Source organism: Kwoniella mangroviensis, assembly GCF_000507465.2.
Source record: "Kwoniella mangroviensis CBS 8507 chromosome 1 map unlocalized Ctg01, whole genome shotgun sequence".
NCBI classification, from domain to species: Eukaryota; Fungi; Basidiomycota; class Tremellomycetes; order Tremellales; family Cryptococcaceae; genus Kwoniella; species Kwoniella mangrovensis.
Genome location: NW_027062533.1, coordinates 13,206,686 through 13,220,094, shown reverse-complemented (window position 1 = coordinate 13,220,094; position 13,409 = coordinate 13,206,686). Strand labels below are relative to the sequence as shown.

Here is a 13,409-nt window from a genome sequence, read left to right as displayed (position 1 = left end):
TGCATCTCGACGAGACCGAGTAACACTGCGTACTATGGACCGAGCAACGAAAATCTGACTACCATTCTCAGTACGAGACGATATTGATGCTATAAATATACATTGACGCATGATATAAATAGGTCGAACTCCCTCAATATCATAGTCTGATAAACCGACCCATCAATCCCGATATTCTTCCCGTTTCCCTTTCTTTCGTCTACGTCTTTCCCAGATCTATTGTCTATTGATCAATCAACTTCGAGTCACCTTTGCTGTTCAAGACATCTGATCTCTGGTAGTTACAAGGTCGATCAGATCTGTCGTTTAGCAAACAAATAACGGTATAGCATTGTCATGGTTGTTGTTATTGTAATTCGGTTCCGGTAGAAAACAAGTTACTCATCGATCAAACATCATTACCTATCATCGATAACATAGCTCATGGTCCTTAACTTTCACATAATCATCACCAAAGGAATCTAGAAATTGGATTTTCACAGACTTTGAAAATAAATCTACCTATCTTTCATATACTGGTCCTTTAGTTCCTTCGGATCGAGACGTCAAGTCGACCGCAGTACATGGCGAAGAAGTGATAGATCTATTCGGTCCCTTTGTGCTTCTCTACCAAATACACTTCCAGATAAACCAAAAAAAAACCCTCAACTTTTCCTTGCCCACAGAGATACCTCAAGGGAATAGGGCACGACATTGATCGATTGATGAATGGTCTCATATGGAGGAAGCTGTGTAGAACGACCAGGATCAGGATCAAGATCAACGAGAAGAGAATCACGCCCTTGTCGTTCATATATAATTAGATCTCACCAATAAGCAGAACAGAGAACCAAATCCGAACCGGATCGGCTACCGAAAGAATCCAATCTACAGTACGTTCGTCAACTTCGGGGCTGTACTTCATTTTTCTAGCCTCGGCTCTATGGTCATTCCTCTCGTCATCACCATCAAAAGCACTGCATAGGCAAATCTCTTTCGGCTCACTATAGCGATATAAATAGAAGATAGACGATTAGACATATAGATATATAGAGGTTTATCTGACCAGGCCATCTCGGCTCCCCCTCTCTTGCACATCATACAGACCTTCATATAACTCGTCAGATCTTATCTCGATTACTAAGAACTATATTACTAGCCCCTCTTAGTCTGGAAGAGCGACTCCAAGATCCTTTAGTCTTTGTATAACCAATTGTGTTCAACGTACTACGGAAATTTTCATCGAGCCTACTATTCTAGATAGATCTCACCTCATCTTTCATCAGCCACCACAATACCGTGCCTCGACTCGAACATTCTGTTCCGACACTCTGAGGGGGATACTGTAGAACTCTCTACCTTCATTTGAATTGTGAGTCGTCTCACTCCTTCGATGATACGCTTTCCTTCGCAAGATCTCTAGTGCAAATACCGTACAAGGCAAAGCCAAGATATCATCTTCTATCACATCTCCTGTCGATTATTCTTCTCCTTTGAAAATCCAAGATTATCATCTCGCCCATCCGCCTCTCAACCGAGAATCAGCACATGAAAGGAAGGATATCTGCTCTTGTCGTTCCAACCATTTCTCATCAAAGGATCTCCAAGAGGCATTTGTATACGTATTGGAGAGAGGGAGTGGACTTTTAATTTATCATGTTTATGACGACAATTCCTCATCATTCATAATTCTTCGGTTCTTATCCGCAGTTCTGCAATTCCCTATTTTTTTTTTTAGAAATTGATTTTTTTCTTCAACTGCCCTTTTCAATCATTGGGTTCTGATCGTCTCTTCTTTATCGTTTTCGAAATCTCTCATTGATTTCAATCTTATCTTATCTACAGTGCCTTCGTGCCTTACTTCCTTCTGGCACTAACCAACGATCGACATATCCAAAACTAAATCAATCTTATAACACCAATCTAGCCACATCCCCTACTCCCCACTAATCTCCATTCAATATGCGAAACCTCCTTGTTCTATTGTCATTATCACTCTCCCTCGGACCGTACTTGATCCGAGCTCAATCATCCGATTCCAATACGAACGAAGAAGAACCTAGTGGATTAGATACTTTGTTCGGCGGTATATTTTCAGAGTGAGTAAAAAGCTCTTCTGAGCAACAGGGTACCGTACATCAGGATTTTGAGGCTGATCTTTCGTCTTCTTCACAAATAGTATTTCCGGATCAAATTCCAGTGACGATCCTTTACCTTCCACACAGGCTATAACGGACTATCAGTCGTTCATACTTTCGAACGATTTTGAAATCACCGATCAACCTGTAAGTCGAGATGCTTGCATACTTCAGTACCTCTACTGTTCATCGTAATATCCAAAACTGATCTGTGCTCATCATCGTAGCAACTCAGAGAATACAATTTCGAAATCAAGTAAGTCTCTGCGTATGATTCAGATTATAGTATGTCTCGTATTTGCCATATAAGCTCATGCCTTTTGGAAATCTCAGAACTGCCACTGCCAGCCCCGATGGATTCACGAGACAAGTATACACCATCAACGGTCAGTTTCCAGCGCCTGTCATAGAATGTAACACAGGTGATACGATCCGCGTACATGTGAAGAACAGTTTGGATATCCCGCAGACCATCCGTAAGTAGCCTTGTGATAGTCAATCATTCGTTGTACTCCACTGATGGGATGATGATCCCCACAGATTGGCACGGTATATCTCAAAATGGTACTAACGTCATGGACGGTGTTCCTGGTATCACTCAAGTGAGCTCCCTTGATAATTGAGCATATCATACCGAACCGGAGCTGACGCGTATCTTTGTAACCTATGTAGTGCCCGATCCCACCTGGAGGTAGTTTCACATACGAATTCCCTATCATCGAGCAATACGGTACTTATTGGTATCACTCGCATTTCGCGAACACCATGGCCGATGGTATTGCCGGAGCGTAAGTGACCTTTCGAAAGTCATGGTTCAATCCAACCATGTTGATGCTAAGATTGATTGTCCATAGATTCATCATCCATTCGCCAAACGATAAGCTCAAAAGAGGGACTGATTATGACGAAGAAAGGGTTTTACTTATTCAGGACTGGATGTAAGTTATTCAGTATTATGATAAAGCAGTACCGACGCATCCCTGCTGATTCGTGAATGCCTCCATAGGTGGGACCAATCGACGGATATTGTTGCTGCGCTCAAATCCCCTGAAGGATACAGAGGGGTAGGTGACAGTGACAAACGTATTAAAGGTCATACTTATATCCCCGCTTTCTTCTTCTCAGTCTCCCGGCGCTCCCAAAGGAGATTCCATTCTCATCAACAACATAGTAGGTTCATATTGACTTCCCTGTATCTAGTGTACATAATAACTAACCAAGGTGTGCCCCAGGGCCAGACCAACTGCTCCAGCCCAAATTATCCGGAAGGCGCCGAATGCAATCCACCACGTCCCGCTGAGATCCCTGTCATAGTTGGCAAAAAGACCAGATTCAGGATAATCAACATCGGTGCTCACTCAATGCTGAGAGTATCGATCGATCAACATGAATTCGAAGTTGCCGAAGTCGATACCGACCCTGTCTTTGGTCCCACTATCCACGAAGTCCCTATCGCACCCGCACAGCGATATTCGATCATCGTCGATGCGAACCAAGGTAAAGCCGGAGACAAGTTTTGGTTGAGAGCCAATGTAGCTGCTGGATGTATGGACAAGGTCAAACAAGACGGTCTTGCTGTTTTCAGATATACAAATAATAACGAACAGTATGATGATGGTGATGAAACACCTGATACTCAACCTTGGTAAGTCCCAAATAGATTCAGGATATCGATCAGGTACAATGAGCTCATCTGATGAGTGTTTGTCTAGGGACGATCTTGCTGAGTTTGATTCACCTTGTCGTGATCTGGATGACCAGTATACCCTGACGTGAGTGCGAGTCTCCAACATGATCTGCCTGCAGATGTATCGTGAGAGATGCTGAAGCTTTAGTCGTATCTAGTCCTCGAGATCCCATCGATGCTTTCACCAAGCCTTTACAAACTCATGCACTTTCCAGTAAATTTGGAACCTTTTTAGGCATGCAGGGACAGAACATCACTGGATTCGTAAGTTACCTAAACCTTGCATGCTGAAATCAATCCCATATGCTGACTACCAAGCACTCTTGACATAGGCATTTAACAACATCTCATTTCAGAACCAAATTTGGGATCCGATGTTACCTCATGTGATCGATTCGGGCCATTACTCAGTCGATAACGTAGCGACGGTCACATTTGATTGCGATGGATACGTCGATCTGATTCTCAACAACCTTGATGCGGGGATCGACCATCCCTATCATCTACACGGTAACGAATTCCAATTGATCAAAAGAGGTGATGGAAATTTGACCGTTGAAGAAGCTCAAGCGATGGATTTGAGTAATATCACCAATCCCCTCAGGAGAGATACCATCTTCATACCTGGGAATGCCTATGCGATATTGAGGGTAAGGACGGATAATCCTGGTGTTTGGGCTTTGCACTGTCATATTGGATGGCATCTTGCTGTAGGAAAGGTAAGTCCAATTGACTGGTGATCAGTCTCTGATAGTCAATGCTGACGGTGATTGGTGGTTGGGTTGTGGTATGTAGTTGGCGACGATGATTGTACGACCGGATGATATTAAGAATTTTGATCAACCTGAAGATTGGAAAGGAGTGAGTATCAATCCGGAATTGGTGACGAAAGTGTTCAATGCTGACCTGATTGGGCATTCGATTGTTAGCTCTGTGCTGGACAAAATCCAGATGAGGAAGGCCCTGCGAGACGATCGATTTCTTCTTCAAATCCGGCCTCTGGACATCTCAGATCTTTGAGGGAAGTCAAAAATCGAATAATCTCACGACAAGGTCCAAGGGATGAATAGGGCTTGCATTGACAGACGACAGGAGATCGACAATGGAACGAGGTTGCCACGAAAGACAGTGATTTATAGCATAGGGCTAATTGGACATTTCTGCCTTTCAAACCATTATAATCCATCATCAAGTCAAAGAGCGAGATTCACCGTCAATTTCATTTTCATAAACGGACAATTGCATACATTACAGCAGCATATTTGGTTTGCCACTTTCGCTCGTTACATTCTTTGGTATATGCACATACGGACTATTTCTTGTGATTTTATATAGTACAGTAGATAGAATTTTGCATCGATAGGACAATGGCGAGATAGCACAGTTCATACAATATCTCATGCATTACATATCATTTATTGCTATGATCAAAAGCGTATTACGTGTTTGTCAAGTAGATGAACTGGGTGCGCATGAGGGGTCAATCATCCACTCAAAAAATTTGTAGTTCATGATACCAATGAATACTTCTGTATCATTAGCTCATCCGTCGTCTCATACTTATAGCCGCACCACTGATCAACTGCTGTTCATCGCACCAACCCCAATTGCAACTGACAGAATTCACTCACGGCCACTCCAATCTCTGCTCCACCGCATCGCACAAACTAACATCCATCTGTGCACCTGTTGCAGTTCATCTCAATCTCCATATACCTCGAATGTTCAGCTTTCCACTTGGAGACGTTCCCTGTATCCCTACCCTTGATGGTATACACGGGATCCACAGACTCCCGTATGGCTCGGTCCCGATGATCTGACTATCTTCCGCAGTCGTACACACATACACACAGACACAGCCTCCATCATTCTGTCAAAACGTCTTCACGGAACGATTTCAATATTAATCTGTGGCTTGTGTGTGTGTATGTGTGGTATGTGTGGGTTTGATGGTTGTCACGATGACGATGGCGCTAAGACGCGAAGAGGACAGAGCGTTACATTCATGCTTGCTTCCGCGGGAACTTTTATAGTTGTGTCTTGTACTGTACATCATTCGATACGAAGCTCGCTCTCGAGCTTCGAACTGAACTTCGTTGGGAGCTTTGAGTTGGAGACAGAATGAGAAAGAGAACACCAAAAGGTCAATCGGAATTCGACATGCAAGGCATATTCAAGCTGAAACATTCATGTAATTGCCACGTGGTAAAACAATGAGCAGTTAGTTCCGTTTATCACCTCGCGTTTGAGATTGTTCTCTCCTTCATTATCTTATTGTTCATCGTTCGTTGTTCGTTGGTCATTGTTCTGAATGCTGCAGTGCAAGTGACTGATGTGTAAGTAAGATCCCATTGTTTCATCCAGGGAGAAGTTCCAGATACTCACGTAAAAGCTCATACAGGGCATTGATATCGTTTCGTCCTGTCCTGGTCCTTATGAAATGATCTTTCTTGGATGTTCGGTAGCAGCTGCAAGATACAGACAGGTACACCTGGATCAAAGATACTGAGTCTTCAAGCTTCTACTGTTGAAATCTGGGTATTGTCAGCCTGATTTCTAGTCTTGATGAGGTCATCCTCTGAGGAATACAATAACGCAAAGAACAATTACAAGCGTAACCTAAAGTTCATGACACCATTTTCCATTCTTTCTCATTGTGTAAGTTCTCATTCCCTGATACATGTAAATTAGGCTTATCATTGTTTCCCTTCAGAACTGAAGCATTAAAGATCGTCCATTGCATATCGGACAATTCCAAAGCCGTTTCGGATGCGGTATAGATAAGGACAATAAATCTGTTGAACACTCATGAAACGCTTGACAAACCCACATCGAGAAAGACAATGACCTCTTCTCTCTTTCTTGACATTTCGATCGGTCGGGTTAAGCTGTACAGATGTAACTTTCTGTTATTGTTTTTAAACCCCTTTGTTTTAGATCACAATTGAGAAGAATGAACGGAAGGAAGGAAGACGCCACTCCACGATTGACTAATGAACCTCTCACTCTACGCAGTAGGCAGAAACGGAAACCAAGCCATAGTAATAGAGCAGAAGAGGACAAGGAAAAAGAAAAGGACCCATTTGGTTACACAAAGGACAATGTCAAGAAAAGAAAAAAGAGAAAACCGGGCGTTGTGTTTGTGTGTGGGTGATTTGTGTATGTCTGTATCCCAGGACCGAACTCACTTCTTCTCTCTCCTCGATCAACCCTGAATAGTGAATAGACAACAGCTCAGAAACCGAGAACGAAAGGTGATGAATGGAAGATGCCTTGGATCTAACTTTCTGGCGCTCGATAATGTCGAAGAGGAAGGCTATCAAAGGCACCGTACCGTATCTGATTGAAGATTGACATGTTATTCAGGGTCAGTAAAGCAGTGGAGCGGAGGCAGTATACTTGTAGAGTGAGAGTGAGTGAGAAGAAAAGGCTTGGTTGATTGTCCTTGTCCTTCACAAAGTACTCGAGTGAGCATGTGAAAGGTATCATCATAGGTCGATATACGCGATTGTTCTTCTGTACGCGATCATTCCGAGAATAATAAGAAGGTGAGTACAAGTTTTACTCTTCCATTGTTCTTCCAATATCCTTTCCCAGTCAGTATCGTATAACTTACCTGATTTGACCAGAATAAAAAGATCAGATAGATCAATCATCTTTCGAAACAATAATCTTTTCTTCTCTCATCAGTCCCATCTCATCTCTTATTCCATCATCGCATTGTTCTTACCCACCTACCGACTTACCTGCCGACCGTCTGTGCTCTGCCTACGCATCACCACCCACACACTTTTGGAAACGATTAAGCTGTGTATCCAGATTGTACAATAAAACGACATCTTCCATCTTCATATTCTTACAGGTGAGTTGATGTATCCGCTGTTATGATATGAGTGCTAATGACATGTACTCTTCATTTTTCATGATGCTGCGCCCCAACTTGCGATGCTTATCATGTCTCACCATCAATTACCATCGTTTGGCTACCAATCTCCAATCTTACCACGCGGTCTACCCTGCATTCCTTTCCCCCCCACTTTGATGCTCGACGACGATCAATCCCTTTCGATCATTCAGCTACTGTTCACTCAAGTGGACCGATACCCCGTTCAAGCCATTCACTGTGAGTCGAGCTTCATTCCATCGCAGACTACTCGGACGTGCGTAGTCACCCTCTTGTCAAACTGTCCCATGTCTTGGGATATGGTACCTTTGATCATAACTATAGTGTATATAATACTTCACATCACATCCTTGAAGTAGCCGCGGAACTTGGAGACTACCACTAGATAAAACAGATGGAAGTTGGAAAATCAATTTGATTTACTAATTACTTGCATTTCATGTTTTAGTCATTTCGTGGCGAACTCTGATACCCGCGTGATCATTTTGGCTTTGGTTCTCGAACGGAAAGTCATTGATCATCAATCATCTTAGTTGTGTAGTGTGTTTCATCATCACTCTTAGTACTTCACAAAACGTTCACATCAATATCATTGCGCAGCAGTGCAATCTGATCTTCAGCAACGCTCCTACCCCTCCTCATTCACATTGCACGGCCAAAGGTGTCCGTGTTCCCGGTAACGCTCCTACCCTTTCCGTTACCACCATCAATCGTTCATTCATCGCTCAATCTCAAAGGTGAGTTTTTGTGGGTCTGTCTGTTTCTCTTCCCATTGTCATGCGATACATGTGAACTCGTATGCTTCCTTTCACCACATCATCAAGTGTTACTTGATTACCGGCGGAGACGGAAGTATCTAGGGACATGTGTGTGTTTGATGGATGATTTTTCATTAGGGGCGCAATTGAACGATATAAACACCTCGTCTCTCTCTTCACTACGGTTGTTCCTATGTTCAGTTGAGGGGGAAAATCTAGACTATCATTATAACACCTTGTGGGGCCTTAGTCATGTCCTGATCACTTGGTCTTGGTACTTGTTTTCTGCTACTACTTCGAAGTGGCTTTTAGTCTTTCAGATCAGATCTCCTTGATTCACTCTCACCCTCTCTGTGTTTGATAATTCCTTCTAGACAAGAAATGGCGTCACTATGCTAACACAACATCACAACATCTTTCTCTCTGTCGATCCACCCTCGTATCGGATCCGCTTTTACCGCACCAATTTATCAATCATCAATTCCATCTTGACGACACAATCAAACACCTACGATTACATCCGGTTTTCGGGCACCGCACAACACCACGATCTTGTTGATCACCCTTTTCCTTTTGCGTCCTATTTTTTTTCTCAATTTGATGTCTGATTAACACCTGTGATCGTTCCTCTCCACTCGCTCTTTACTCTCTCGGATACCACGCTTTCACATCTTTGGATCATTTCGTATTTCGCATTTCGCACTGCCTCTCCCTGACTATCTCTACCCTGTTGCTATGTCCTCTTTTTAGATAAACTTATCCTACATCGGGTTAGATACAGAGATACCACCATAGCATACACCACTACTATCGTGGACTCGTTCTCTTCGAATCAGAATCCGCTTTGTCAATTCTCATCGCTTCTCTTCTAAATCCTTCTTTAAACACGAGGCGTGACATTTTTTATCTTGTCACACTCGTCCATCTCTTCATATTACCATTCACCAAAGCAAAAATAAAACAAAATCTCAAAAGAGAATCATCTATCCATCTATCGATCAGGTGTCTCACTTCTCCCTGCCGATCGTTCCACCAACAACACCAAAAATTGAAAATTGGGGTTTGATTGTCAATTCGATAACCTTCCTTTGTGAGTTGATTTTTCATTTTCATCATCATCATCATCAACATCATCGTCATCTTCGTTTGTCCCATCATTGTGTCTCACTTGACTCCAATCGCGTCGCGCAGAGGACAAACAACTAGAGACAGAAGTCAACAATCCATATCACCTCTTTTCCGTAGATCTCTTGAATCGCAGAAAATTTTCGTTCTTTCCTACTTTCCAAACATATAATCGAATTTATTTATATCAAGTGCTCATCAAGTCCTGACTCTTCTTTCTTTTCTTACCCTACTAGCCTTATCAACATCAATCAACAGAATAAAAAACAGCAGATAATCGGCTGAAGAGGAAAAGGAACAGACGTCAAAATGGATGTCCTTGATGTGAGTATAAAATATTCTAAATAAAGTTTGAATCTTAATATGTATACATCTCTCTCATCAAAAAAAAAATTCGAGTTTTCATTCTCAATATTCGTTCAAACTTTTCGAATTATACGGCTTCCCCACTTTCCCCTCATTGATCAGTTCATATCTTATATTGGCTTTCCCACTCGCTCAAAGAATGGTATCCGCATTCTTCTTTCTTCATTCACAAATCCACGTCTCTCGTGATACCCATTGATTTATCATCAAGCTGATAAACTTCCACTCAAATTCTTCTCCTCATTCTCTCACTATGCCAACCGTAACCGTCCTGCCTATCTCTCACGACCGCAATTCCGGTCATGAATCACTGTCACCACACCTTCCTTTTCATCTTTCCGACAACCTACCCGTTTGTCGACCTCCATCTCCTCGTTTGACACCAACTCAAACACTTTCCGCTCATCTTCGAACTATCTCACCAATGAAATCTCTTCATCATCCTGTCGATTCACAAACTGAATTATCCCTCGATACTACTTCCTCCGGTGACGACTCGGATTCATCTGATACTACCGAAACCCTCGAACAGCTGGTCAATGACCATAATCACGTCGGAGCTGGGCATGACGCTCATGCTAGACCGCATATCTGTACCTACGCGGATTGTAACAAGGCTTTTGCCAGGAAAAGTGATCTCGCGAGACATTTTAGAATTCACACTAACGACAGGTAAGTCGCAATCATCTTCTGCTAGATTCAATGATCTAGCTGACAGTGCATGCATGTAGGCCGTTCACCTGTACGTACCGAGGCTGTGGGAAGTCTTTCATCCAGCGATCTGCTTTAACAGTGCATTATCGAGTCCAGTGAGTATGCAGCACTCATGTCTTCGAAACGTTTGCTAATGCTTCGTCGTTGATAGTACCGGTGAACGTCCTCACCATTGTGAGACTTGCAACAAGGCTTTTGCCGATTCAAGTTCTCTCGCCCGTCATAGACGTATTCAGTGAGTAGCATCTTCAATCTTATCTTATATTCACGGCTGATCTTTCTGCTTAGCACTGGTATGCGACCTTACACCTGTAAGGTCCCAGGGTGTGGTAAACCTTTCGCTCGACGAAACACTCTTTTGAAACACTGGAAAAGACAACATCCTCACCTGCCACCTCCTTCTACTAACACCCACCGCAACAACATCCACACTCCCGTCCCCAATGTCAGAACTTCTTCCGCCTCTTTCCCACCTTCAAATGGTGAATACCATCCTGCTACTCCCTCGAGTGCTGGTGCCCCCCACGGCTACGCCACCCTCCACCCGTCAGAGGGCACGGCGTACCCCTTCAGTGGCGGGCTCAGTGGAGGACCGATATTCGGAGGAGCTTCCGGACAATCCTCCTACGTCATCCCCGGTCACCCAGGTGGTTATAGACCACCGCAGTTTTACCAATCACCGCAAGCGCAAGGCTCAGTCGCCCTCACCCCAATCTCAACAACTGCCTCTCACTTTGGAGACTCAATCCACCAAGGTTCGAACAGCCAAACGCCCTCGACGCCAGCGGCAGGAGGTTTCGGAGGTGATCTCAAGCACCAGATCCACAGTGGTCCAGCGTCAACTCACCCCGGTCTCTCACCATCACCAGGAATCAATCAGCAAGGTTTCAGCCAAGTGCAGTACCCCAGCTCATTCAACTCCTACTCCCAATCAGCGGGTTACTCGCTCTCGCGCTTCCCTAGTGAAGGAGGTGGTATGATATACACAGACAGTAGGCCTTTTGGCAACATGTCGCAGAGATCAGTCTCTAATCCTCTCGAAGCTCCTAAATTCCAACCATACATGGCTGCCGGTCCTTACGGCCACGTCGGTGGAGGATTCCATCCCTCTCAATTGGCTATCCCTCACAATCAGCATCCTCAGCTTATGCCATCTTACTATCATTCTATGCACATGGGATTACAACCTCGATCTGCAGGTGAGGTCAAATTGGAATTCCCTGGTTCGCCTAACGGATCCATCTCGGACGATGACGACGAGCCACTGGTGGCTCTTTCAGAAGCGCCACCCTCGATCGCCCTCCACCCTCCCACTGGTCCAGCGATGAACATGCCTTTCTCAGCGATAGAAAACAGCAACTTTGGTCAGTTTCCTCATGCCCAACCTCAAGTCTTGGCTGTTCAGCAGTCCAGCAGTGGTCGACTTCACAGTGCTCCTCCAACACTGCAAAGATTCAAATCCCTTCCTACTGTGCCTACAGTCTACCAATGGAGTCAAGTGAACGGATATCAATCTCACAGTGCCGGTGACGCCAAAAGTGCAGATGAGGAATGGGAAGATATCGCCGATGAGATGCTCAGTCGAGAAGCTTCGGTCGCGGATGATACTCAGATCACCCCAGCCACTGTCGAACACAAAGCTCCTACCAACAACGTTGGAGAAGGTAATCAATGGGGAGAACCTATCGAGTACCCCGTTCCACCTTTAGAGACCAGGAAGAACCCATTCTCTTCCGCTGCTTCATCTTCGTCCACCTCATCCACCCTCGTCGGATCTTCCATTCACACTCTTCCTCCCAACCACCTCCCACCGATCTCCGTGTTCACTCATGCTAGTCAGCCTATGGCGTTAACTCCAATTAATCCTAATGGTTTCTACCCTACACCAATCACACCTGCCAACTGGTCGCACGATGGCTTCAAACCTCATGCAGTGTTCGAGTCACCCGCCATGGTTAATCATCAACAGCATTTCGATCGAGATCAAGAAAATGATCATTCTCAAGAGATCACCTTGACCACTCCACCGAAATGGATCGAACAGCAGAAAAAAGACGGACGGACTGTCTCTGCCGTTGGACTTGGAATCGCCAATGTCCATTTCGATGATCGCGAGAATGATATCGTTGCTCAAGGTAAAGAGGATCGTGATTGGGATCCAACTTGTGAGGGTGAGGATGAGAGAATTAGTGAGGATGATACGGTCGATGATGATGGGAGTGATGATGAGTTCGTCCTTGGGAGTAGACCCAAGAAGGGAAGGACCAGTACTGGTCGAGGTAGAGGTAGGGGTAGGGGATCAAGAGGAATGGGAGTAAGAAGGGGAAGGAAATGAGCGATTCCTTCTCAGCGTCGACTCACAACTGTGAAAAGGTTTCCTGATCGAATTGAACGATTGAATCGATATACCCAAAATTTCGATATACAAGAGGAATAAAGGGAAAGGTAAAGTCAAAGAAACAAGAGGACTTTTCGAACGAAACAAAAAGTGATAAAGTGATAAAATGATATATTTATACCAATGATTAGTGTGTGTGCCTTGTCCTGTCTTATCTTCCCTCTTTCTAGTGGTTATTCTGCGTTTTTAATTATATCCAATTCTTCTTCTTTTCGTTTTCGCTTTGTACTCACACTCAAACTTATTCCCATCAAATCGCATTGCCTCATTTCATCCTCTAGCATCCATCCAGTTGTTTTAGCATCGTATATACCTCTATACCCTATAAAGTTATAGTATA

General features: G+C 44.0%; 2 protein-coding genes across 2 annotated transcripts; both read left to right on the top strand.

Moving 5' to 3' along the window:
- Window positions 1–1,941: 1,941 nt before the first annotated feature.
- On the top strand, window positions 1,942–4,874 carry I203_104993 (uncharacterized protein; the record flags this gene model as incomplete). Its single annotated transcript, XM_019143426.1, has 15 exons — window positions 1,942–2,078; window positions 2,159–2,264; window positions 2,345–2,373; window positions 2,451–2,593; window positions 2,658–2,719; window positions 2,790–2,905; window positions 2,972–3,055; window positions 3,124–3,181; window positions 3,243–3,287; window positions 3,350–3,762; window positions 3,830–3,889; window positions 3,963–4,068; window positions 4,137–4,523; window positions 4,600–4,665; window positions 4,734–4,874. 15 exons carry the CDS (start codon window positions 1,942–1,944, stop codon window positions 4,872–4,874), a joined length of 1,953 nt encoding a protein of 650 aa, XP_019006475.1.
- A 5,336-nt stretch (window positions 4,875–10,210) lies between these two features.
- On the top strand, window positions 10,211–13,006 carry I203_104992 (uncharacterized protein; the record flags this gene model as incomplete). The annotated part of the gene is made up of 4 exons (XM_019143427.1): window positions 10,211–10,629; window positions 10,689–10,766; window positions 10,823–10,906; window positions 10,960–13,006. 4 exons carry the CDS (start codon window positions 10,211–10,213, stop codon window positions 13,004–13,006), a joined length of 2,628 nt encoding a protein of 875 aa, XP_019006476.1.
- Between the last annotated feature and the right edge of the window lie 403 nt (window positions 13,007–13,409).